The sequence below is a fragment of the Coturnix japonica genome, chromosome 14 (genome assembly GCF_054131305.1).
Source record: "Coturnix japonica strain WE chromosome 14, WE-NBRP24, whole genome shotgun sequence".
Lineage (NCBI taxonomy): Eukaryota > Metazoa > Chordata > Aves > Galliformes > Phasianidae > Coturnix > Coturnix japonica.
In genome coordinates, this window is record NC_140676.1 from 7434382 (window position 1) to 7462095 (window position 27714).

The window sequence follows — 27714 nt, forward strand, 5'->3', positions numbered from 1 at the left end:
TCTCACATTTCTACCCTCGGGAATGAGACTGGGACTGTGGTTGCATGAGCGTCTCTTTGGCAGACGTACCAGCTTATGCAATGCTCACCTCATTTCACCCACTAATATTTTGGTGTTTGCCATGACTCACTGTAGTACCAGATAAAGAGGCCGATCCAGCTGAAAGCTAACCTAAGCAAAAAAAAAACCAACCCCTTGTTTGTAGTTGAGAGCTCTTTGGCTTGCCTTATCATGGGGTTGTTTGAACTCTGTGCTAGCACAAAGGAGAAGCAGGGAATAGTTTTGGATCAGGAGAGGACAGGACTTCAGGAGCAGTAAAAGCCTATGCCAAACTGAAGTGGCTGTTTAACTGTGGAGTTAAAACCATGATGTGTTTGTGGAGTTAATTGCTTTCTCTATTTTTAACGTTCAGGATATGCAGAAGGATGGATAGTTTCTATTCCATTTTATTCCCGTGGAGATTTTATTCCCTGGAAATGGAACAATTGTCTGCTTGTTTATTGTACATTAATTGCTAACACATTGGAGCAATGGGAAAGCTGAACTGTGGTGTGTGTGTATGGTTTGAAATGCTCTAGAAAAGACAGCAGCTGAGACTTGACAGCAACAAATGGTCTTCCCAGGAAGCTTGTTTGTATTATGGATGTGATTAATCAGAATGGTGTAGATATTCCAAGTAATAATGTATTTTCCCTTTTTGTTCCTGGAAACCTGCAGCTGGGAAGAGCAAATCACATTAAATATACACAAGATAAAAACAGCAGTAGGATTCCTTCACAAAGGCATCTTTGTTCTCAGGGTGCACTGATGATGAAACTGATGGATGCTGGGGTAAGGATGCAGGTTCAGGACCAAAGGTTGTGAACTGAGTGAGTAATACATGGCATAGTAGAGTCTCAGTGCAAGCAGGAGCCTCTAAACTGCTCCAAAAACAAGTCTCCGATGGTGTGGAACACAGAACTTAAAGTAGTAAGAAAGACAATTTCTGAAAAATACCTCCATTATATTTATTCCCCCAAAACTGACTGAGGAAATACTGCAGAAGGCCTGCTCGGGATGCTGACGTTCAGCAGTCTTTGCAAACTGCGTAGCAAAAGGGTGCTGAAACTGTGTACCTGTGACAGTGAAAACCAAAACCTCCACAGCTTTCATTTTCAAGTGACTTAAAAGTGAGTAAGTCAGTTCAGTTGCTAATTGAAAAAGATTGAGGTTACTTCTGGGCAGGACTTGTATGCCAAGTTTAGTCTTGGCATGATATTTCATTGCTGTAATTTATAAGTACTAAAAAGTAGAGTTTTACGATGGAAATGGTGAGTGACCACAGAAAAAGTTGAGCTGATAGGTATTATTTTAGAAGAAAAGACCGTTGTGTGACACTTCGCAATGATTCATGAGTACCATGGAAGCATGAGTCCAAATTAGTTGAACAGAGGATTGGATTGAGGGACCTGTCTCTAGAACCTTCAAGTAATGCCTAGTCTCCTAGTGGTGGTTTCAGCAAATGCAGTTTTCTGTCCGGCTGCAGAGCTTGTTACTAAGCCCAGTTTGTATGTAGAGCCACAGAAACCTAATGGTGTAGTTAGGAGTCAAATTGTCTGTAAAAGAAAACAAGAGAAAAACAGTGTTTAACTCAAAAGAGGGCAGTGCCAGAGACCAGTGGAGAAGCAAAGCGAAGAGCACTGAACAGATGGGAAATGCTCAATAAATGGTAAATAACCATATGGGAGACAAGATTAGGGATAACTTCTCTCTACAACAGATGCATTTCCTGAAATTCAGCACAGGATTTTTTGTGCTCTGGGTTGTTTTGTACCTCCATGTCAAGCTTCCTAATCTGATTTCAACTCGGTCTTTCATGAGATTTCTTTCCATGCACACTGGTAGCCTATGAATGCAAACATGGCTTTGATGCATAGACAATATTTGGAACTCCCACTCAAATTAATGAAAATCCAGATGAGACAAAGAAGAGTTGGATGAAATCCTTACTTGGCTTTGCGTGCAAAATTCTTTCAAGGGATTCAAAAATTCACTTGAAGCATGCCCAGAAACTCAGCTCTGGCAGACAGAATGCCATTATGCCTTAAATGTCATTATCAGCAGTGACAGTAAAACTCATGATTAATGAGAAAGTAATGCGTTATCAAAACATATGATGACTGGGATGGCTTCTGCAACGTGTAAGCAAACCAAAGAGCTTCTCCAAATCTGTTTTGGAAAATTAGGTCCACCTGTTAATTTAAAAGTTGTCTATCTATAGAGGGATCAGTGCCCAAAATTGTATACCAAAAAATAAACTCCGTGTTCTGACAGATTTTCCCTGTCATCTTTCTGTGCTTTGTGGAAATTTAGAGACTTGCCAAAAATGGATGTTTTTCCAACCGGAGCTGTTAACACTCCTTGAAAAAGGGAAAAAAAACCCTTTTTGTTCAGATAAGTGTGTCCTCATTGAGACACTTGACAAAAATGAAGAGTGGTAGTAAAACTTGTTTGGGAATTTATTCTTTGGGCTTTGCTTCTGAAGAGATTTATGCATCAGAAGGGCACTCTGTGTGTAGAGGGCTGTTTCAACTGGCAGCATTTTATTTACTTATTTATTTTTACTTCTGTGATTTCTCTTAAGTGCGTGAACTCTAAACAACCATCTGCCTCTGAAACGTGCCCAGCCCAGCAGTTTAGGAAGGCAAAGTACAGAGAATTAAAACCAGATCTCAGTACTTCCAATGTTAACATCTTAGCACAGCATGACTGACCTAGTAAGACCGCAAGCCTCTGGACAGGTAGGGAATGAGCTGTATTATTTTCACGTGTCTCTTATTCTGGGATAAAACAGTGGTTCCACCTTCAGATGTTTTCACTTAATGTCCTTGAAATGTAACAACCAGCAGGGGGAAGAGAAATGGCCATCGAGTAAATAACATACACGACAGCAGATAGGTGGAAGAGGAGAAGTTTCCATGTACATGGCGTGAGATGTCCTGAAGTTGTTTTTCTCTGCAGGGCTGCTTGAACTTTGATGATCCACGTTTTATGGGATTTTCCACCCGCACACCCACACCCCCACACACCCACTTTATTCCATGGAAGGGTGGAAGCCTGAGAGGGCTGTGCCAGAATTACTGCGCCTGCAGGGGTAGGAAACAGAAATTTGGGGGAAAAAATCTCTCATGTTGTCTATCTGCTTTTTCAGTATGTGAGTTCTTGGAATGTACCACCATGGTCATGTATAGAATGTATGACTGATTCACATGAACTGAATATTTTGCATTTGAGACTGGTTTTACTGTAGAAAAGGATAATTCTGGCTACAATTGTGCTCATTGCAGGCAGCTACCAAATTTCCACGTGATACCTGTTTTTCAGTGGAGTTGTGTGGTCCCACCGGCATTGCAGAGAATGAAGAGGATGTTTCAGATGTAAGACTTTCCATCCATGCCAGCCCACTGCTGTGCCATTTTTCCACAGAAAAACATCTGCTCGCAGCTTTGTGGACTGTTTGCTCTGGTAGCAAGAGGGTCAGAGTGCCAGCCAGTGATGGCACTGGAACTTGGTCAGTGTCATGCACAGGAATGAATGGATTTGGGGCTTTAGTCTTTAGTTCATCTGATGTTTGCATATGGGATGAAGGAAATTACTGTTTGCTTCCCCGTTCCCAAACTGATAGCAGGCAAATGACTTAGTATGGTAGATGCTTAGGAGCAGGAAACAAGCACGCTGTGCATGTATGGCATGTACATCTTGAATATTCCATGGATGTGGCTACAAGTGATGCCCAGTGCCTCTTGTATTTCCAGCTTCTCTTCTGTTGATATTTGATTTGATTTACTACAGTTTGCCAGCTTAGTGGGTAAATGAAGTTTGTCTGTACCTGTAAACGTGATGACACCCATAAGGAAGACAAGGAAAGTTTTAAACATCCTGTGCGTAACGGTAGTTGTGTGAAACTTTATGTTTCCTTTCCAATGGATTGCCATGTTCTTTAATTGAAGTGAATGGAACAAATCCTTCCTTCATTTATGGCTGTGAGCAGTGCCTGTGGTCATGTGGTCTTATAGGGGTAAAGCTGGAATTTGTTGGTTTTTTTGTGTGTGTGTGTTGATCATGTAATAAGGAAAGAACTTCAAGGGCCCTTTGTACCCTTTGACACAGTGGACAGTACCACAGCAATGGAAGAACCAAGTCAGCACTCAAAAATAGTTACTTTCATATGATTGTATTTTAAATGTATGGTACATTTAATCTCACGAACTTATTCCAAGAGCATTTTGTTTTGCTTTGGTCTCTGGGGCTGTTTCAGGGGGGAAGAAAAGAAATCCCAAATGCTGGGAGAAGCCAGCTATGCATAGAACAGTTCGTAAAGCAACTCCTACACAAACACAGTGACCCAGTGGTCTCCCTGCTGCTGAGGCACTGAGATTGGATGGATAGTGCTGGAGGAAAGACTGGTAATAGTAAATTGGATTTTTTTAATGACTTTGCTAATTTTAGTGGTCATTTAAAGCAGTCAGTGCCTGTTTCTACTATACAAATAAGGACTAGTATTCCAAGATAGACTTATTACACCTGAATAGCAGTAGGAAATACTTTTAGGGTTGATTTTCAGGTGCTCGGGCATGCATGTCCAAATGGGTTTTGTGGTTTTTATTTCTCTGTAGTCCTCACCATGAGTTTCTCGCTTGAAAACTGCCATGTACTTAGGTCTGTTATCACAGATGTTTGACCGGATCATTTTCAGTTGCTGGGTTTTAAGGTTTTTGGTTTCCTTTTGAATGTTCAAATATTTATTCAGCCTGCTCTGTTTTGTTATGATGAAATACATGGATTTAGCGATATTTCTGCTTTTGAAAAGACAAGTGTTTTACAAGAATCTTGCCAAAACCTTCTTTGGTTAGCACGTTGCCACCAATGCAATCTGAGCATGTCTCTTGCAGCCCACTGTAAGGCTTGGATGCCTCAGTGGACGCTCGCCATGTGCTGGAAGAGTACGGTACTGTCCTTAACATTTGCCCTATGGAGAACCAGCTTTTCCTTCAGTCTAATTTGTCTGCTGTGCTAATGCAATGCACTACAATATTTTATTGTTGTGTGATGAGTCCTAGCTCATCATGTATCTCCTTAATGGACAAATCCATCATATACCGCTGACTTGTGGAACTCCCCATAACCTAAGTTTATGACTAGATGATACTAATTTTTTACTAATACAGCACATATTCCAGTTATTTTACTTTGCTAATGAAGTACAAGTCATTCAGAATGCAAGAAGCTGAAGCTGTTTTGGCAGTGTATTTCAGTAGGGCTTTCTGCTGAGCATTCAAATGAAACAAATTGTTTAATTTAGAAGCTACTTACAAGCTTTATGCATTTATTTATTGTGCAGCTGTGAATGGTAAAATAATAAATTATGTTGTTAGAGTTAGTTTGGATGCCTCTGCTAATGGTTGGAGTAACTGGTTGTGGGGTTTTTGATTCTTTTTCTAGCTGTAGAAAGTCTGCTCTGTCATTTGGGGAGTTTTGTATCTTGGCTCATTGGCAGGCCTAAGCATGATGATTTTCTCCATTTCCTTCAAATATATTTGATAGCTGTCAAAGAAGTGTTGGTGCAGCTGCCCAGCTCATGGAGCTATGAGCTTGGTGATACTTGTCTAAAAGTACCTACAAAGATCAGAGCACAGCTGTTTAAAACCATTCCCAACCCTATAACAACATAAGGACTCTGCTAAGCAAGTTTAAAAAGACAGTACAAGGATGGAAATCGGAGAATCACCATCCCAGTTTACAGGGAAGGTACTGGAAATAGGGATGTTTGAGGGACAGCTCACACATCTGTATGGCCTTGCAGAAGCCATTCTGTTTTGCACACTGAATGTTTCCCATACATAAGTGTTGTCAAGAGTTCCAGATGCACTTAGTCATTAAAATGCTTTTGCACTTCTTATAACTTAACCTTCAACATGTGCTTTGAATTATTAGCTTGTTTTGTTTTGTTTTTCTCCGGTTTTTCCAGGTCCATCAACAGGGAAACTGCATGTGATCTCTAACACTGTCCCTTCAAATAGTCCCTTAAAATTAATTCAACAACGTGGCTTGAAAAGCCCACATAGATTCCTTTTTAATTTGATTAAGAGGATGCATAATTTGTCCAAGACTATGGAGAATTACATGATGCAGACTGCTTAGTCAGGCACAGCAGAGACCTTTTGGCCTTGTGAGCTTTTATAAGAACAAGTTGTATTAGGCAAACAGCTGTGTAATGTGAGGTGTTTCTTATTAAAAAGTGAGGGGTGGGAGGAAACAGGGGGGGCAGGGAGAAGGCTTTTCAAAGTCCCTTGGCCTGGTCAGTGTCTCCAGTTAGTAAGTAGGAGACAGATGGATTTGTAAAAATAGCTACATTTCAATTGCATTACTACTACTACTTATTTTTTTCTTTGACTTTGATTGCTGCTGATTGGATCTGTTCTTCATTCTATTGTAAGAATGTCATAATTTGACTCTAATGCTTATACAACGCCTTTAGCAATTAGATGATGTAAACCTTAATACCGCTAGAGAGGCTCAAATAGCCCTCCTGAGAAGCTGGGCCAGTGAGAAAAATGAGCTTTGATGGTTTATAAATATATGTGGAACATTATCCGTCATTAAGGGGTAGGTAGTTCAGGAATTTTTTCATGAGTGCAGAGGGAAAAATAGAGCAATAGAGAGCATTTCCTGCTTCTAAATAGCATCATGAACATGGAGTATTTGATATAAGTGAAATATACTTTCCTTATTTAGGTAATTCATTTCAAAATGCATACTGCTACACCAAGAGGTTATCTGGATATATCTGGATATAAAACCAGATAAGTCAGCCACCCAGCCTGTAGTCTTCTATTGGAAATGTGGCCATGTACATTTCATGTTTAAGCTGATTTTGCCCTGATCAGCACGTAGTCATTGTGAGATGTTATGGAATTTTGGAGTCGCTGTAGATTATGTAATTGAGAATTACCTACAGCTACAGTGTGTTGAGAACTCATATTGCTTATGTGAGCTCAGGCCCTGCACTTTCTGCTGCTGGCTGACTGCAGGCAAGTGGAAATGTTCTCTTGCACTTCAGTTTTTTTCATCTTTAACAGGAACGAAAGCACAGATGTCCTTTGGAATTCACTTTGTCAGCTAACAAGAAGTACGTGCTCACAGCCAGTTACTCATTCTGTATATTGGTGTATTTATTTGGTGTATTAGTGATGTTTTATAATGTAGTTGGACAAAGAGTGTGATCTGATGCTGCTTCCTGCTGTGCCTGTGAGAGCAGTGAAGCACATGGCTGTGAAAGCTGAAGCAGCCTCCTAATAACTGTGTGGAAGGCACTGTTGTCTTCAGAGCAAGTGCAACAACTGCATTTTATCCTTGCCCATCCCACAAGCTGTTTGGTTGATACAAGTGCAGGATAATGACAGCTGGGAAGCCCTGTGTGGTCCCTGACTTTGATCCAGGCTGTGTAGGGCTGGCTGATTTATCACTTTATGTGGTGTTCTCAAGGGATGCTGGTATATCATCATCCCTGTGGTTCTGTTCTTCTAGATGTCTGTGGTTATTCTGCATGGCATACTGTGCAGGCTTGCCCACACAGCTCTGTTGAGCCTCATTCCAGCTGAATGCCTACACATGATCTCCAAATGTGCCCTATTTTCCATGTTAAATGTCAGATGGGACAAAAGACCTGCAGCTTGTTCCTCTGCATCTCCAACTACAAGACTCCACACGCTCCTTTTCTGTGTACTTGGGGATTTTCAAGAGCTGGAATCACTGCTGTCGTGGTTGTGCCTCATTTGGCTTTGCCCAGTACACTCTTGTTCCACAGTCCTGTCTGCACTATGCTTCCCCGTGCCCTGTTCCACCTCTCTGCCAGTCCTACTGGAGACATGAGTGGAGACTGGAACCAGCACATATTTCCTCCATCCACCTCTGCCTCCTGCTCTCATGTAAAACCTGATGATTAAAGCTGCTTCGCATTGAGCCTGTTGGATGCCTGGAGATCCCAGCAGAAGTTGCACCAGGGCAGGAAGTCCAGTTCAGCAGAAGAGTGAGAAATAGCAGTGCTGGTGTACAGTTGTGCAGGTAGGGTGAAGTCTCCTGTCATCAGTTCCCATCACCTGCACAGTCAGACCAGCTGGGTCCACCCAGACCCTCACCTGCTTTCAATGTGTGAACTTAAACAGTACTTATAATGCATAAATCTGAAGTATGAAAGAGGAGAGCCTCCAGTCTGCTATGAACTCATCTGTTCTGTGTCATTACAATCCTGGCAGCAGTTCCACGTGGCTGTGCTGCATCTGGTTCAGGAGAAAGTGAGTGTGCTGGGGAATGGCTCTGCCTGCAGGCCAGGGTTGTTTGTGGCAGGGCGTTTTGGTGAGTGAGTTAAGCATCACGAGTTAGAAACGTTTTGTAAAAACAACCTCATCAAGCTCTTTATTCTAGAACCGCGCATTCTTTGTGGCTTCTCTGTGTATTTTAAAAGCTGTGAAGAATTCGTGTTTCTGTCACAAGTTTAAAAGGTGATTAAAGCGAATATGAAGTAGTAGCGTTAAAATGAACACCAGGTTAGCAGGCACTGCCTGTGAGATGCCTCTGATGTGAGTGAGAGGAATGCTGTGAGCGTTGTCCCTATCTATGTGTCGAGATGCTGGAGGGATGCTCCCTTCTTGGAGGGTACTTGGGTGACCAGCAGTGAATGTCTGAGCTGTGGCATTTCCTCTCAATCTCTGCATATTGTTTTATTTGTATGTTGTGAGCCTCCTCTGGTTTTTATGAACATGATTTCCTGGAGGGAGAGCCACTTTTGATTCTAACGTATGCTTAGGTCATCTGTGATTTTATTTTTTTATGTTGAGATCCACAGGGTAGAAGCTTATTTATTAAACTTAATAGAGCTTAAAACACTTGCTGAGACGCATTAGATATGAAATACAATTGTATCCCTTACCATTATAATGGTATAAATTCTTAAAGCTTTTCTTCTTTTAATTGTTGAATTAATACAGAATAGTTGGTTTGCTCTGTCATGTGCTTACCGAGAGTAATTTTATATAAATAGCTCAATTTTAGGCTGTCTCAGCTTCTTAATGAAAGCATTTTGTTTAGATTGTTTTCAAGAAGAGTTCTTCCAGCTGGTGCCTCACTTGGTGTAATGCTGAGTGTTGAGCAGTAGTTGGTGAATATGCGCAAACTGCTAACAGAGAGGAGGAGTTGATCTTCTGGACCTTGATTACTTGTCCAAAGCAGTGGCCAGCATCTCGTATCTGTTAATTTGCAAGGTTGGGTTTCTGGTTGGGCTTCAGCAGCTGGTAGATTTAGTCAAGAGCTCATCTCTGCTGCTGCTTTCTGGAATCTTCACGTACTGATAGACAGCATCAACGCAGAATGAATCTTTCATTTTCTGACATTTCAGCTTACATTTGTATCTGTGTTCAGAAGCCTCAATACTTTGACCATCAGTTTTCTTTTGTTTGTAGTAATTTCCTCTTGTTTTCCTGTCTCCCTGTCTTGCTTTTTCCGTTTTCATAGCAAGATAAAGATGTTTTCAGTTTTTGTAAGGATTTTTTTGGTGCAGTATTCCTGTGTTCTGTTTGTCTTCCCTGAGTAGCCTGCGGAGTATTTTTGATGAGCACAAAGGTACCTTTTGTTATTTTGTCCAAACCAAACTTAGTTTATCCTTCATTTTATTTTGCCTGGAATGAAGCGTGCAGACAATCCAGTGGCATAGATTCATTATGAAATGTCTTTGTCCTGCAAAGAGCAAGTTGGATGCTCTTACAGCGTGAGTTTGCTGGCTTGCTGAAGGCTGTTGTGTTGAGGGCAAGGTGAGACTCCTTACATTAGTTCAGATTACTATGAGACTCTATGCAAGACATCAGTCTATGCAAGAGTCTGTCTACTCTCATGAGTTAGAGTAAGATGGAAAATTGTATTGTGAACTTTACCAACTGTTTTCCTTGTGTGCATGATGCCAAAATATTTGAAGGTAAATGCTTGTAGCTTTTTGTTGCAGAAGAGGGATATTTCTTTACTGCAAACTCCAGCCCTGGAGCTGGATACCATACGATCGTTTTTGAGGTAGATGTTTACAAAGCTACTTGTGCAGAACTCATTTGCAGAAGAATACTCTCACATAACAGGCCTTTCTTTCTAATTACAGGCTGTGGGATTCTTAGGAACTAAAAATCCAGCAGGGAAAGCATTTGTGATAGAATTAGGTGTAGATGTTTGTGGAGCTTTGATTCCACCAAAAAAAAAAAGAAGAATTGAAAGACTAATAGAGAACAGACTGTGTTTGATAATCAGGCTATGAAGCCTAGCATGCAGTGCTTATCCATGAAGGAACAAATTTCCAGCAGGCTGGTGCTATTGTATAAAGATGGATTTGAGCCAGACTCCCAGATTTGAAGCCCCATGAACTCCAGTAGGCCCAGACCTGTCCTTGGCTTAGGTTCATCTCAACCACTGCAAGCACAGAAAAGATATTTGAACATTCACAGTAGCAAGTGAAGGTCCAAAAGGAGGAAAATACATCTGTGATCTATTGACTGTTTGCACATATGAGGGCTGTGTTACTACTAATTTGAGCATTGGTCCTCTTGATGGCTTTTAGAGCGTCTTTAGAAACACTGCAACACAACAGAAAGAGAATGTTCCAGGCATGCATCCTCCCTCACTGTTTGCATTGTTTGCTGGCTGTTCTCTCCAGTGGGAGAGCTTAGCTTTATTTGACTTCTCTAATTTTACCCCAATAATTAATCTCTTGCACTGTGTCCTCAGCTATGTTGCCCCCTCTTACAGCCCTTTCCTGTTGTAGCAGAGGACATCAGCTCCTTGGGTTACATTATGTGTTCTTGCTCAGCAGGCAACTGGAGTATTACAGGTTTAAGCAGCACTGCCATCAGTGTGGTCTCTGATGGATAATTTCAATAAATGGTCAATTATATCCAGACTAACTCAATTTACGTGTTGGTTTTATAAGCTTGTGGTCGTTTATTTGCTTTCACTTTTGCAGCAGAGTAAACTGTTTTTCTCTAAAGTGTGCAGCTGCTGTAATAAGATGGCAGTGTCAGACACTCATCTTGCTCTCGCTGTGTCTGAGGGCTGTCACTGAAGCTGGAGAGGGGAGAAGTTTAATGTGGAAGAGAACTACGTGCAATTACCCATTTATGTGGAGCTCGCTGGGGGATTCAGCTGCGGGTGGCAGTGAATTGCATTTCCCTTTTAAAATTGCTCCACTTTAGAAGAAGAAAGGAGGCAAAAAGTGCACATGTGCACTGTTCAGTTAGAGGAAGTTGTCAGAGCATCCTGAAATATTTCTTACAAGACTATAATTACCAACTTTTATATCAGATGTGCATTGTGCAGGTGTCCTGTGGAGAAACTTAAGTGAGTATTTATCACCGAGGAGGCAGCACTTGTGTAGAAGATCAGGAGCACGCAGATAGGACTGTTTCATGGCTCTGTGACAGAGCTATCATTGCAGTGTACCTTGAACCAACCTGCATATGTGGAATGAAGGAATGGAGTGTAGGATCCACTGCGTGAGCAGCTGCCGTGTGTTGTTGGTGATACTAAAGCAGGTAGAAGGTGATTTTCTAACTCTGTGCTGGCAGAAGGGGAGCCCTGTTCACACAGTCAGGTGTGGAGTGGCTGAGGAGCCTTGGGAGAAGACGTGGCTGTGCTTTGAGACCAGGCCTTGTTGTGCTGTTGCAGCTGCAGTCTGAGGTGGTTCCTTTTTCCCAAACCAGCACTTACCTGTGGTACGTAGCCATGCTGGTTACAAACTCATATCAGTCTCATAGCAAGTTGTTGCTCTGTTTCGTCTCCTACATAACGCTCTACACACCTGATGTCCTTGGTATTGATAACTTGAAGCTGTGATGGAGCTGGGAGCTGTGTAACAACATGCTTAGGAGATGCCTCTTCTCCCAGGGATGCAGGCTGCTTTGAGCTGAACCAAAGGCTTTGTTCTTCATCTATTCAGCTACAGTTCTCCATGTTTTTAAGGGAATTTGGGCATTAACTTCTGATGATATATGTCACAAATTGTCTGTTCTTTATGAGTATGTCAGCTGGCTATGTATTGTTACAGAACGCATGGATGGCAGACTATTGAAACAAGCTGCTGAGATAACTGTGTCATACCTATGTACCAAACACTTCTCTGACTCATACCCACACCCCCACCATCCCCTGCAGTGATTTTGTAAGCCAGTGCAAGATTTAGACCACTATTTGTTATCTGGTACATATTTCTAAGACATTGCCAAACGAAGTTGAGTTTTAAAACTATGATAATCTTGTTGGAGGCTGCTCTCTTGCCAGAGCAGTTTCTTGTCAGCAGTTTTAAGCTTAGCAGCCACATAGTTCTGAAATGTATTTACAATACATTCCCATTAGCTGTTTGGGTTGCATTTTCTTTACTGCTTTTTGACTATTAGTATCACATTTAAGAATTTGTTTTAGAATGAAGAGAAAACAAAGTGCACAGAAAACAGCTCTTCTTTGGTTACGTGCATCGCAAATTTAATGTGTTTAATGAGAAAAACACTTTCAGTGGTTTGCCTTGGCTTGCACGCTCACGGACAGCACATATACTGATCTTTAGGCTGCTTTATAGGGACTTGAGTCCCCTTCTTGGGTAGAGGTGAATATTCAGTTAAAGTAATTCTGCTGTGTGTATGGTTGGCAGTAGAGTTATTTCAGAACTGATTTTTTGGACAGAGACTTTTAAGTAAATGGGATAAGGAAGACTTTGACTGTATTCTGTATGATTTCTCCATCTTAGCACAGAGAGGGGTATCTTGCTATAAATTTGCCTATTGTTCTATCTTAGTTAAGGTTTGAAAGCTGGTGGCTGTGATTTAGTTGTCTAGCAGCTGTTTCAGTGCGTTTCTCTTGACCACTGTAATTGTTGTGGCTTTATCCAGCCCTGAAGCATTGTGGAACTGGGACAGTGATTCATTTCTTGTCCATTTCTAGTCCATGTTAGTACCATGTAAGATTATGTGTTCATCTGTTAATAATTGAGCTGTAGCCGCAGAAGTCTGTCAGCTCTGTAGAGACATGCGGTAGGAAACTGGGTGATACTCAGACACTGCTGCTGCTGATCTAAAGCTTTCTGTAATAACCACTGCTTTCTGCGTTGTCAGGAGAGTGCAAAAATTAAGCTATGATACTGCTGCATGTGCTACCTTTGTTTTTATTCTGGTAAGGACCTTCTCTAAGTTAGTAGCATCGACCCAACTTTGCCCCCATCTGTCCTCTTCTTATTGCTATGTCTATCTGTGAGGGGAAATCCTTGATCTTAGCTATTCCTCACTGTCATTATAGCCCTGAATCTCTGAGGTGTTGTTACAATGGGTTCAGGATAGACATGAAAGCACAGTGAAGGAAAAGCAGCAGCCAGGAGATGGTGTATGTTGCTTTATCTGCAGATCTGGGAAGGACTGAAGCGAGCAGCTCAAGTGAAAAAGCTGTTCTTGCTGTCATCATCTTCCCTGTCTCCAGATATTTGACCCTGCCTTAACAGTTGATCTTGGGTTAGTCAGGGGAAAATAAATAAATAATGAAATTATGACTCAGCTTCACTGAGACCATTGGTTAAGCCAGCACGTAACAGATGTGAGACAAGAAATGAGCTTTTTGGTTGGCTTTTTTTTTCCCCTCTATATAGGCTAATGGCATTAAGTTTATGAGTGTATTGTCATCTTCTTTTGTACTAAATGGGTTTAAATCTATTTTAAACATTATAACATTATATTTTAAACATTAAACATCACTTATTTTTGCTGGCTTTTCTAGGACGAATCCTGGACTTGAAGACTGGAACAGTAAAGAAAGAGGGTCAGCAGTCCTCAATGAGAATGTGCATGGGATCAAGGCGCTCTTTCATTTGCAGAATGAGGTATGTATATATACCTGGTATTTCTGTTGTGATATTCTCAGATTACAGACTTTGAGTATTTTGTTACTCTCTTCTGACCTTGTTTGAAGACTGAAGCTGTAGTGACATACTCCCATTAAGCATTTCCAGAATGCTTACTTTTGTAACTCTAGTAAAACTGAAACTTGTTTTCCTTTATGATTAATGGCAAAGCAATACCTCATTTGTGTTGCAGTTATTTTTTTTTCAGTGTGGGATGTTGTATACTATCTCCAGAGACCCTCATGACAACTTCACCCCTGGCATGTAAGCAGTTGTCTCTTCAGGTCAAAGTATTTGAATCAGTACTTTGGGAACAGAGCTTTTGCAAGTGTAATGAAAGCCCAACTCTGTGTGTTTTTCTTCAACAAACCAATAATATTAAAAGAATCTTGAAGACAAACAGGAATTCAGCTGCAAATTTGCCAGCTATGGAAGAATTAACCTAAGCCTGGTATGAATTAACTGGAAGTCGGCTAGTTGATTCTAGATACATGAGTAATTGTTGAAGGGTTTTTATTTTGCAATTTTCCACCTTCTCCTGCGTTGCCTGGGCTTCCTGAGAGGTCTGCCTGCTCAATGGTTCTGACTTCTTCTGTGCAAACAGGATTAGTCTCTGTGGTTAGAGGGGGAGGTCCATGGTTGCATATACAGCCTATATCCGATATATATGCTGGGAACAATTGGTGCACAATTTGTTATGGAGCAAGACATGCAAAACAAAATATTTGACACATTACTACAGATACGTGTGCTTCTGTTAATTGTGGTGGATGTTCTGTCCATCGTGCAAGGAGGCTGAATGTAGGGCATTTGAAAGGGGTTTGTATACTTCATGCCTTCAGGATAAGGTGCTAAAAATGTAGCTCCTCTTATGTTCGCTGTTCTTGAACTGCGCAAAGGATTCCTATGCTTTAGATTTCATAGTGATACATGCAGGCCAATAGCAATAATTTTAAGTCAATAATGAGCGTTGGAGGATGCAGTAAAATTGTGTATTTCAATGGAAGTGTTCATCAGACAAGGAGAATGTGTCAAGATGAAAGGAAAAAGACAATGATCAATAATCTAGAGAGGGATTCTCACACCAGCTTTTCTTAGTTCTATGCAGTGCGTGAGGTTATAATCTGCAGGAATTGCAGCTGTATATGACTTTGAAATTCTGAATCCAGCATCGTGCACATATCCTCACTCATAATGTTAATGGTGAATTTGTTTTTTTATACTATAGCTTGTTAGGAAACAAAATATGGTGGCTTCAGACAAAGATTTCTTTAGAGACGTTAAGCCTTATATATGCTACTCAGTGAGCATCTTTTCTTCTCTAACGAGGAGACAGATATAAAAGTTGGGCCTAATGTCCTATTTACTGCTGTTCCCCAGCTTTTAAAACAACAATTAAAACTGCAGTTATTTCTTCACAGGTCCAGTGCATGAGGGTAATTGTAGACATTCCAGTATCCCCCTTGTTTTTAAATTCTGAATCTTACTTTAATTATTCATTCTTTCTCATTGGCAGTGACTGGTAAACATAAAAACAGAAGTTTAAAAAAGAAACAATGAAAAAAAAGAACTTGTTGGAAGAATGATCGTCAAATAATGTGAACTTTCCTTGTGTTTACTTCTTTTATTGCTATTGTTCATCACGTCAACCGAGAATGAACTGTTTTCATCTTTCAGGCTATTTACTGAGCTTCAAATGGATTGTAAAATTATGCTGTTAGGCATAGTTAGAAATACCACAAAACACACCAGAACAAATGTCCGTTCTGGCAAAGATCAGAGTAATGTCTAAAAATTATAGCTGGTGTGCAGCAGTTGTAATGCTCTGTCCAGGGAAGCTACTGACACACTGAGATCATTTTGTGTGGGTATAATGTGTGGGCCTCACTTGTTTAGTTTTCACCCCTGTTTTCTGGTAACTGGAAGCGTATCTATTTTTTAGCCACTCTTGGAATTCTTATTGCTAATAGCCCTTAGATTTGGAGGGCTGGAAGGGAATCTTTCTCTATTGTTTTTCATAAAATCATGAAAATATTTGTACTGCACCCAAGGAACTCGGGCTGCAAAAGGAGCAAGTTCTGAGAAAACATGTATGTGGGACTTCCAGTCAGAAATAAACATCCATAATTGTATGCTTTCATATACTAATAAAGATCTTTAAATAGTTGAGATGAAAATACATTTTTACTCCTTTTTGAGTTCTTTCAAATACTTTTTTACATTTAGGTGTGGAAATGCTCCTCTGGATCACTTACCTCTGAACAGAATAACCACCATGAGGAAAAGATACAGGTATTTAATTTACTGCAGTGGTCTAAGTACTCTCATTTTTCCACTAGCGTAATGCTTAGAGTACAGCCTGGAAAAACTTGCATTAGCATACAGTGCAAAGTAGCCCAGGATCACAGGGATGAGAACTGAGTACTCACTTGAGCTGTGGTGGTCACTTGGTCTTGCAGAAGTTGTGAGCAAGTGACTCAACTATTTCTCTTAACCTGTTCCATTTCTGAAATAAGCTTCATTATGTTTCAATGAGAAGTACTGTGGAAAGGAGGTGAAACGTGAATAGTGTTGTAATACAGCACTTTAGGGTCATAGTAGGATGTTTCTAACACAGCTAATGGTTATCAGTAAATCACTAATAATAGCATAAAAGCATAAAGCTATTCTGCATGTCAGTTAACATGGTATGTTTGTATTCCCTTTTCATTTAGGAATGGCCTGGGTCCAGTAAAAGAAGGTGAAGCACAGTATGCTGTTGTCCATTGCACTGGCTACATCAAGGCTTGGCCACCAGCAGGTGTGTATCTCGTGGGCAGAGTGTAATGTGCATCTTCAGGGACTTGGGAACCTGGATCAGGATCCCTTTTCTGGTACAGAGCCAGGCTTAATTTCTATAAGGGTACTTTCTATCTGATCTTGATAAGCTTTTGATATCAAGAATTCAGCAGTTGTTCTGCACTCAGAATCCCCCAATTAATTCCCTGCGAACCCCTTCTCAGTTTCATTGCCACAGAGAGAGGTAGAAGAGTTGTCAGTAATGTGGGATTGCAGCAACTGAAGCCGAAAGATTTCAGTCTGATAGCCAACATAAAAATGGTCTCATTTTAAGCAGGTAAACCCAAAGCACTGATACACCCAGAAAAGAACAACTTACAGTTAAGTACCAAGTTGCAAGAACCTGTGTATGAAAATGTGTAATGTCAATTTAGATGCAGAGATCTTCACTTCAAAGTAGTGGTTTTAGTGGAGAACGTTCAGCCATTGTGATAAGTTCTTTTTTGAGGATATTTTTCTGGGAAATGTCTTGATATTTTTCTTTGTACTGGAGTTTACCTATTACTCAATATTGCATATGGGAATATTTGCATTTGAAAAATTCCAAGGGGAAGCAATGGAGCTCATCTAGACATCATCATGAACTGGGCTGGCTGACCTTGGCATTTGCAGAAGTTGAAGAGGACTGTTTCAACATAACAGCACCTGACATGAATCAAACCTTGAGTCGTCCTGCCCTTTTGTGGTTGTATACCACAATCATAAATCACATTTAATGAGAAATTTTGAATGCTAAAAGTGGTTTGTACTGTGTCTGCACGCTGGTGTACAGTTATCAGAATATGGGTGTGAACCTCATGTTTATTTCCTGCTGAATTGTGGTGTTGAGTTATATAATCAGTTAACATTGTTTATAATCTCTCAAACTAGTACACATGTACATACAGACATTTTCAATAGCACAGAGCTGAAGCTTTTGAAATTTTTGGTAACTTTTGCCCTTAAGAATAGGTCTAATTTATATCCCATGTGACTTGTGCTTCTGAAACAGTACAGACAGTGAACACATCCCCTCTTATTACTGATAGGGTTTCACTGTGCTGTAGAAATCAAAATGTTTCAACTTCATTTCAGTTGCAAAAGAGCGAATAGAACAATGTGTGTCAATTGCTCTACAAAAATGAAACTGTTTTCTGTTGATAATTCCAAGGGTGAGAAAATTCAGCGATGATATACGAGATGTGTCTTCAGAAAGGTGTGGGTCAAATTAGATCTCTTGCAGCTCCTCACTTAACGCATGTTAAAACTTGCTGCAGGGTATAAGCTCCTTAGAGACCTGACGCTTCTGGGGTAGGTGGTGTTTTGCTCTACTCCAGCTCATCCAGAGTCAGACTGCTGTCTCATGCCTAGCAAGCTTTTCAATTCTTGGTCTTCATTAATTTATAGGAAGATTAAGGTAGTGTATTCTTCACATAAAATCTTCTTGCCTTGTGTCTCTGTCTCTCCAGTGTTCTGGGACCGGGACAAGGAAGTCGTCTCTTGTTAGCTTTGACTTTGCCCAGATAAACCAGCCTTCCAATCGCTGCTCTCACTGTGCATTTTCTTTTCTTTATCCATCTGTTTTAGCTTCACTTTTCAAGATGTAGGTTATCAGAACTACAGAGACTTGTTCCAGGTGATACTGTAATGATACATCATGAAAATGCTACTTCCTGTCCTGAGAGGCAAAGTATGATATCTTCTGTTTCTCTTCTGTATGGTGGCATCCTAAACCACCTAATATATATATATATATTAGGCTGCCTTCCCCTCAGTTCTTGTCAACTGAGTCTTTGTAACAAAAACAGCTTTGAATCTTTTGATTCAACAGTGTGAAGTTTCATCCCATTACTATTGCTGTAGTTTGTGACAGTTATTAGTCCCAAGTGCACGCTTATGCATTTAGTAATGTTGGGTTTCATCCCATTTTTATTACTGCACTCCTCAAAATCACATGGTGATCCCCATATGATATCCCACTGCTCCTCCACAAAGTCAGTGCCTCCAAACAATCCAAAGGGATGTTTTAGCTTTTAGCCTTACGTGGAATTTCAGTGGTGTTTTCTATTAACATCCAAATTGTTACTCATCATAGTCATGCCTGTGTCTTTTTTCAGGGCATGTAGTACAGAATTGAGACATCTTTCATGAGTGTTTATTTGTCCTCATACCCTCACAAGCCTTCCCCATTTTGTTTTGGTGATTTTCTTATAACCATTGTCTTTCGGAGCTGAATGAGAATATCCAAAGGCTGAATTGGCTTCCAGTATGTTTGGGTAAATCAGTGGCAACATTACTACATTTTGTTCCCATTTCCAGAGGTAATTCAACCATAATGTGCGAAGCAAATGAAATAACTGCACAAGTAATTTAATTTGCTAAAGCTTTTCCTACTCTGTAATAAAATTACTTTTGTTCAAGCCAGGTAGCAAGTAGTAAGCCCCTGGCCTTTGCATCATCTCTGCATTCTTGGGCATAAATGGTTTTGTGCCATGTCTCAGCTGGTTATAAACAGCCATGGAGTGGATAATTTTCATTTATTTTTCAATTGCCAAGTAGATGCTTCAGTGTAAACTCTTTACCTTGTTCTTTCAGAGCATGCAATGTGGCACGTGCATTATGCAACTGATAGACAACATTTATCATATACTTTCGTGAGCACAGTAACAAATATTTTGCAAATACACTTAATCTGCACTTAATTTAACACCTGTTTTTTTTTCCTCTTTCTGGGCTGTATTGCATTGTTCATTGTTGATGTGCCCTATACTCTGTGTATCACAGTGAGTACTGATGCAGAGATACCAAGGCAAGAACTGTCCTGTGGTCACTGTTAGTGTTATTTATCCCACATTTTCCCCTTTTTTCTCACTTTTGTGGAGCAGCAGGACTCATTCACTCATTAGTAAACTGCCTCTTTTTCAGTGTGGGAGAGGTGGGAGAAAAACCATCATGCCTCATCCTCCACCTAGAAGAGAGCAGGGATCATGCAGGACCTATGGGCAGCACCTACTTTAGGCCTTTCCTAGCCAAGCAGACCGAGTGCTCCAGGCTGTGCTTTATCTTTCTGTCTGTTTATCTTTTAGCTGTTCTGAGAGTCTTGCCTCTGGGTGAGTGAGCCACAGAGAGAAGACAGAAATGGTTGGAGCATGGGTCTGTTCGGGCTGGGTGCATTACTGGTTTCATCACTGTCTTTCATTTTGCTTGTGACAGAAGGGTAAAGCAAAGTTCACGTACAAAACCCACCATAAATATTATGTATTTTCTCATAAATTACATCTTGACCTTATGTGGACTCTGCATCAAGTAAGCTTTGTGTGGAAGTAGTCGAATATTCCAGATTCCAACTGATATGTTGTTAATTTATTATGTGTAGTGTGTATTAGAATAAGTAATGACAGTGCAGTGTTGGATTATTTTGAAGGAGCTTAAAAGACCTCTTGTTTGAAACTGGCTGCATCCCAACTCCAGCCTTTGTCCCTCTGTTTCCCATGCTAGAAGGCTGTGTGATTCTTAGCCCAGGGAGTGCTTCAAGCTCCTGACCAGTCATAAAGCTGAGAAATGCTGACCTTTTCCTGATCATTCAGTTTTAAACTTAAGCAAGCACTAACTTCATTTTTTCCCCCAGAGCGTCTTATTCCTGAAGGGAAATGAACCTTATGTGGTCTATATGATATTTTCCTAATAGTTTGTTTTCATGCTGTAACAATTGATGGAAAATATTTGGTGGAGAGAGAAGATACAGTCTGTTGAGTTGTCGCTCCTTTTCTGTAAATCAAAAACAGGACCCGCAGGAAGAAAACATTGTGAAGAAAAGGCTTAGATAGATCCTTGGTTCAAAAACTTCAAATAAAAAGTCCCAGAATAGTGTTGAATTCAAATAATGTTGAAATCTTCTTTTTTTTCTTCATTCGTTTTTTATCTTAAAAAAAGAAACATTTTGGTCTTCCAAGTCAGACTTACGGTAACGTCTAAACCACAGCATGCCAAAGCTGTTAGGTTATTCGAAAGTTTTGGCAGAATCTGGACGTTTATGCAGAAGTGCTCCCTCCTCCAATGCAAAAACAAAATACTTGCTTGAGTATTCTTTGCACTTCTGTCATTTCTAAAGCTCTGTTTAAAGAAAGAAAACAACTCAGCCTTCGTTGGGATTTTTCATAAAATCCATCTTTGGTATACAGTAAGTATTCACAGTCTCCAGTGAAAACAGCAGTGCTGTTCTGTGCATGGATGTATAACTGCAGCTGTAATGATGGAGATGGGCATTTACAGGGGACTGGTAGTGATCATGGAACACTTATTTACGTCCTTCTAAATACTCAGAAATAGTTTATTTTTTACTGTAGTAAAGTGAAACCACAAATCCACTAACACAGTTCTGTGTCTCAAAGAAAGTGTGGGGCAGAAGGATGGAGAAAGAAGGCAGAAAATGAAGCTGTTCTATCATTAGAGCCAATTGGAAGCTCAATGGGAAAACTAAAAAGTTCCTTATTTCCATGCAAACACACGCCATTACCCTGTGGGAAACTGCTGGCATACAGGACACTTAGAAATTAAATAGAACCTCTAACGGCACAGTGTTCTATTTGTGATGCTCAATTGCAGGCTTAGCTTTGCAAAATGTTGATATTAATTTGAGCAAGCGTAGCACTCTATTTATTATTCAAGAGAAGCATATATTTGGTGTTGAGAAATAAAGCCTCTGTCAGAGTTGCGTATAAAGAACGTGAATAACTGATGTATGTTTATTTTGTTGATACCTCCAAAAGGTCAGTGTTGTGGCTGTTCTCCTGCAGGCTTTTGAAATGGTTTTTGGAGATTCTGATGGTGCTTGGTGAACCTAAGGAGCAACATTATGTTGTGTTAAAAGATAGAGAAACTGGTATTAAGTGCAAAGCACGTGTATTTGACTGTCCTCATTGGAGTATGCTCGGTAGGAGGTGCACTAAAGCAAATGTGAATCTCTTCTAGAAAGCATCGCTGTACAGAAGCACACACATAGTTGAATCTTCGTGGTTATCTGCAACAGAGTAAAGAAAGTAATTTTCATCTATAGAGCGCTATCAATAATGGCATCTGCACTTCAAACAAGTGAATAATCTTTTTGGCATATCTTTGCCATAGGCAATTTTAGGGCAGGAATAGTAATTCACTGGGTCATGTATCAATAAATTCCAGGCAGATTGTTTGTTGTTTTTTTTTTTTTGGCATAGTGTGTATTGTTGGATAAAGCAAATAAACCTTCCAGTGTGCTGTATGGACCAAATGTAATCTAATATTGTAAAAAATAATAATAAAAACACAACAAAAGGTAAAATTTAGATCAACCATTTCCTTTGCCAATGCTGGAGTTCCATCAGAAGTGGCGTTGCTTAGCTAGGTTTAATTTTGGAGATTGTTTATGTTGCTTTCAGTTTATTTGGGCAGTGGTGAGCCTGTCCAGAGTTCCTAAAAAGGAAAGTGTTGTTGAGAGCTGCAGAAAAATGATTATGCAAAGTGGAAGCCATCCAGCTGAGTATCTTTGCTGTCCTTCGCAATAAATACACTGTGTGCAGCTAAAGAAATGATTGAAAAAAAAAACCAAGTCAGGAAAACAGTTCAAAATTGTCCTCTCCAAATGGAAAACTCCACTTAAGGGAAGGTCTTTGGGTTAAGATTGTCCAACCAGAATGCCTAAAATTGTTTCCTTAAGAGCTCTTGTAGGGTCCTGTGTTGAAGAAGCCTACTTGTCAGTAAGCAGCCACCCAGAAAACCCTCTGAAAGGGGAGAGCCTGGAGGCTGTCTGTGCTACCTGTGAAGCCAGGGCATGAGTCTGTGCTTGCTTCAGGCACTGGCTTTTAGGTTATTTCATGGGGCTGGCCATTGGGTCTTCACGTTTGCCCTGGTGCAGGGTTTAGGCCCAAGGCACCTCCCAGAGGGATGCAGTCCCTGCTGCAGGCATCCAGCCAGTGTCTGGCCTTCCCCGGTTTGCTTTCTTTGTGCGGGTTGTTTTTGTACTCTGCTGCAGCCCTTACACATCAAAGTCAGTGTCCTCATGCTGCTGCCTAAACCACTGTATCATTTCATTCGTCCTGCTCTTGGTTCACCCCTTTGTTCGCAGCTTTTTAAGATGAAACACGACTGCGTTCTCAGTTGTCCATTTTATACCTATTTAAAATGAAAATTGGTCATGTGGAGGAGTTTGCTTTGAGGTTCAGTAGCTCAGCCCTCCCTACCCACCACATGTGTGTGAGCAGATAGCCACTTGTCTGCCAGAATTTTGTCTGAAGTAGACACAGTTCTTAGTTGATGTTCCGTGCTGCTTTTTCAGGGTAATCTTCCCTCTTTTCCTTAAGACGCTGCCAAGTTTAATTCCTTTGCAGAGTTGAGCTGTCACTAGCTAATTACTGGGCCTTTTTGTTGAAGAAATAACTCTGTAAGCACAGCAAGGAAGAAAAGCAAAATACTTCTGCAATATATCTCCGAACTGCAGCTTTATGTCAGTGGTCTTTGCTCTCAGATACATAAACGACTGTCTCAGAGCGTGGGACTTGTCTGTGTTTGGAGTCTTTTCTGTAGTTTGCCTAATGTGTAAAGAAAAGAGAAGGAACATGGAGCTGTATGATACATTGAAATGTTGCTTTGGGATTTAACTGATGGAAGTGCTTGAAACTGCAGATTGCCCTGATTTCAAGGGTGTTCTGCATCCAGATGAGGTAAAAGGCTTCAAGTGGAAGGTGTGGTTCCATAGAGTGGCCTGTATCCTATACCACAATGGGAACTGAGAAATACTAGTAGATAAGGCTGAATTACTTTGGTACAAAATCCTTAATTCAGTGACTACTTCAGTTCATTTACCAGCAGTTACAGACATTTTTCAGAGGTATCACATTAAAAAGTTCCATCCTTTTCATAGTCCAGAGGTTGAACCTATGTGAGGAACCTATATATCTTGAGAATAAAGTGGTGCTTGTTTCATAATTGGCTTTGCAATTAATTCCATTGATGCCTAAAGTGCATCTTAAATGATTCACTGCCTGTTGTGACTGAATTCCTTGAAAAGCCTTGTGAAAGAGCTCACAAAATAAGTCAGCAGTGTCACCATTGGAAGATGTTTTGCAAATCCTCCATAGCAAACTGGTATCTCAAAACTTAAGTTGGGAAATAGCCTTACAAAGGCTTAGCCAGCTTGTGAGTAAACAGAGCTAGTCTCAGTGTTCCCATTTGTGAAACACCGAGATGGAAAACAGCACACATGCATGTTCTGAAGTTTTTCCTGTGTTTATAGTAGTTACTCCTGTTACACAACTGAAACATGCACTGTTAGCAATGCATCCGCATTTTTTCGGTCTTTCTACGTAATGACCCAGATTTAGTCTATTATAGAGAAAAGTAAAACCGTGTGTTAAATGTTAGCATGAAGCTTGTGTGCCTTGTTTTTAAGGCTGATGATAATAGATTATTCACCAAGAAAACTGAGCGTAGTGTGCAGTGACTGAGCATATTAAGGGACAGCATGATTCCAGTAATGTGCTGTAGAGCAGTTCTTATGGAAATGTTGTTGCCTATCTCATGTCATGGAGTTTTGGTCTCTGTTTTGTCTTCAGCATACAAAATTGCTTCAGTACTTGCTATGCGTGCATATGAAGTGTGTAGGATCAAGCACAGCTTTGAGGGAACATCTGTTCTGAACCAAGTGATAATGCCTGAATCCTAGAGAAGACAATCACATTGTTTTGTATGATGTAGAACAGCTAAAATAGTATGGAACCAGGCCAGCAGCTTCTCTGCTCATCCTCATTTCTTAATTGTAACAGTATTTGTTGTTGTTTGCTTTAGGAATGACTATACCAGAAGAAGATGCTGATGTGGGACAAGGTAGTAAATACTGCCTCGTGGCAATAGGAAGGCTTCAGGTAATGCTGGTCTTTTTTTATGTGAAGTACTTCAGAAAACATAATCAGTGTTGTGGTTTGGTACCTCCAAAACATAACGTGCCTTGATGTCTGTGTGTGCAGTCAGTGGTTTGCTTAGAACGCGCTGACTGAACAAGCTGAACATTTGAATTTGGTATATTTGTGTGTCTCACCCAACAACTGCAAGAAAGATGCTCCTGGAATGTGAGTCCATCTTGACCTGAGTGCATGGGGATGGGATATTTTAGATGGTAAAGAGCATGGGAGCACATGCTGTAATGACTAAAGTGGCTCCCAAAGACAGTGGTGTGCTCCGTGCTGTTCTTTGGGCTGTTCTCTCTCTCTGGCTAATCGATTACTTGAAGAGAGATGATTGCAGGAGTTGGTTTGAGAGTGATAAAGCAGTAGAGAGGCACTTCATGGATATTAGATTTTTTTTCTCAGCTTGTGTCATTTTGTGCATTCATATGCATTCATGATCCCAGCCAAGAGAACTGAGAATAAAATTTTACCTCTTTTTATTCAGACTGTTGCAATTGATGTATTATGTTTTCTTCTTTAGTCTGTTGCTATAAGAGTTCTGAGCTGGAGATGGAGTAGTTGCAGTGAATCTCTTTCACCACAGCAGGAAAGCAAGCTTTTATCTTAGCAGTACAGGGATTGTGCCGTGAGTGTATATGTTTGGGCTTCTTATGTGATCTCTTGTAGGCCTGCACTCATTGCCATCTGCTACGATGGCATCACTCCTTCTTAGAAGGTAGAATGACCCTTCCATAGAGCACAGGTACCAAACCTGTCTTATTTGGGCTGACCAGCCTGCAGACTGCTGGAAGTGTTAGCACTTCTTCAGTATGTCTCCATTGTGATGGCAGACCTATGAAATTATTGCATGAAGTTAATCATACTTTTATAATCAGGGGTAATATAGGACACTAATGAAGTGGAGTAAGTTATGGGGATTTGTATGTTAGAGCTGCCTAGAAAATTGTATTAGTAACGTTGAGTGTCAAAACATCTGTTATGTTAGAGAAACCAGTGGGAATATGTGAGGGAGGGGAGGAGGAGGTTCTGGAGATGGCTTTAATTGCAGAGAAGTCAAGGTGCAGAAATTATAAACTCTGCTCTGTAAGAGTAAATAGAAATCTTGCATACAGTTGAATGGCAAAGCTGCTTCAAGACAGTAAAAAAAAAAAGGTTTTTTCTTCCTTTGGTTTTGGGGCCTTGTTAGTCCTGTTGACTTTAAAAGTTCTAAGAAAAACAGCGGTCTTATCTGTAGTCCCAGCACAAAAAATAAGGTATAAAGAGGCCTGGTTTCTGGTGAGGTTTGTTTCACCTGACTGTAAGTTGAGTGTTTGGTCTGAGCTGGTCCTGCTGGATGCATTTACAGGTGATGAGTTGGCCTCTTCTATGGAGTGGCCTTCCTATCCTAAAATGGCAGGCTCAAATTGTCCTCTGGGAGGTTCTCATTTTTCATTGACAAGGGCAGGAACCAAGAAGCCTGACTTCAGGGTGGTCCTACAAAGCGATCTGAATTCAATCTTACTTTTGTCCTCCCTTATTGGGAACTTCTGATGTATCTGTTTTCCTGCTGTGCTGTTGAGCCTAGCAAAGCGCCATGGGATGAGGTAACTGCACTGCAAACTAGCATTAACGGCAGGTCTCTGTCATGTATCCGTGCTGTCGTTTTATTTACAGCTTTCCACAGTAGTCAGTAATCTGCCAACAGATTTTGTTCTTCAGCAGAAGAAATGTGAGGTAGGTCTTTGGTGGACTAAATGTTGTGGACTTGGTTGGTCGTAGGTAACCAGCTCTCCGGTGTGCATGGACATGAATGGCATGTCGGTCCCAACTGAGTTCTTGTCAAGGCACAACTCTGATGGAGTCATCACCTTTGTCGACCCCAGATGCATCAGCGTCATTGGCTACCAGCCCCAGGTCAGTGAGCCCTGTCATTGCTGAGATGCATTAGAGCTAATGAGGAGAATCCTGTTTGCACATTAAAATCGACATTAGCAAAACATGGAACATTTGTAGCTAACAACCTGTATGCCATGAACTAAATGCTCTTCATTTTTCTATGCTGACCGTGCTTCACTAAAATCTAGTTTTCCCCTTTGTTCAGAGGGTTGTCTTTTCATTCGTTTGAGATCCAATTAAAATCCTAACAGCAAGATGCTTTAAATCTTGCAGGGCAAATACATTCTGTGACAGAAAGTTAACAGAGCTTGGAGGGAGTTTTAGTCCTGTAATTCTTCTGCCCATTTCTTGAATCGGAAGGAGAGATCATTTATGGCATTATTTTCCTTTAGACTGACATCTGCTCCTCTCAGTTGGAGTCTGTTCATGGAACTGAGCAGAATAACAAATGAATTTCTGACTACTGTGACCCTCCCTCAGATAACTCTCTGTGCTTCTACTTTGTGTTGCTACAAACCTTCCTCTATGTTCATCTTTGATTAGCTGAGTAGTCCTGTTGAGGATGATGGATCCAGTGTCTGCCGGGGTTACTTACAGATCCGTGCATGGGGTTGTGTTGCAGTTCGGGTGTTTTACACAATTTTGTTCTATTTTTTACACCGTTTTTGTTTTATTCTAGGATCTTCTGGGGAAAGACATCTTAGAATTCTGCCATCCTGAAGATCAAAGTCATTTGAGAGAGAGTTTCCAGCAGGTACTGCATCCTCTTCCTTCTCTTCTGCCATTTATTTTCTAACCACTGTGTTATTCAGAGAAATAGCTTTTATTTTACATTCTGAGGTATTTTTTTCCATTATCCGGGAGGAGGAGTGACAAAATAGAAGACAATCTGTTGATAAACAGTTAGCTGAGTAAACAGTAGTTCAAGCTGCAGCATCTGTAGGCTCTGTTTTCAGAAACAAATCACCCGCCCTGCCTTCCTGTGGGTGTGATGGTGCAGCTAAACCTACATGGCTGCTTGCTGCCATCAGGAGTCAGGTCCCACTCCTTGTTTCTGCCATCCCTGACCTCCCCACCCTTCCTACTGTGCTGATGCTATCACAGATGGACTTGCCTGGTGATGTAGCGAAAGGG

General features: G+C 40.7%; 1 protein-coding gene across 7 annotated transcripts in view; it reads left to right on the forward strand.

Moving 5' to 3' along the window:
• Positions 1–27714, forward strand: part of ARNT2 (aryl hydrocarbon receptor nuclear translocator 2) — an 85754-nt gene that overhangs the window by 31220 nt on the left and 26820 nt on the right. For all 7 annotated transcript variants that reach the window (XM_015873074.3, XM_015873078.3, XM_085515405.1 and 4 more), the window contains 6 exons: positions 13828–13930; positions 16178–16243; positions 16666–16751; positions 24587–24663; positions 26464–26598; positions 27260–27334. In XM_015873074.3, coding sequence (XP_015728560.1) covers positions 13828–13930; positions 16178–16243; positions 16666–16751; positions 24587–24663; positions 26464–26598; positions 27260–27334 — 542 coding nt within the window. The remainder of the gene's footprint in view (positions 1–13827; positions 13931–16177; positions 16244–16665; positions 16752–24586; positions 24664–26463; positions 26599–27259; positions 27335–27714) is intronic.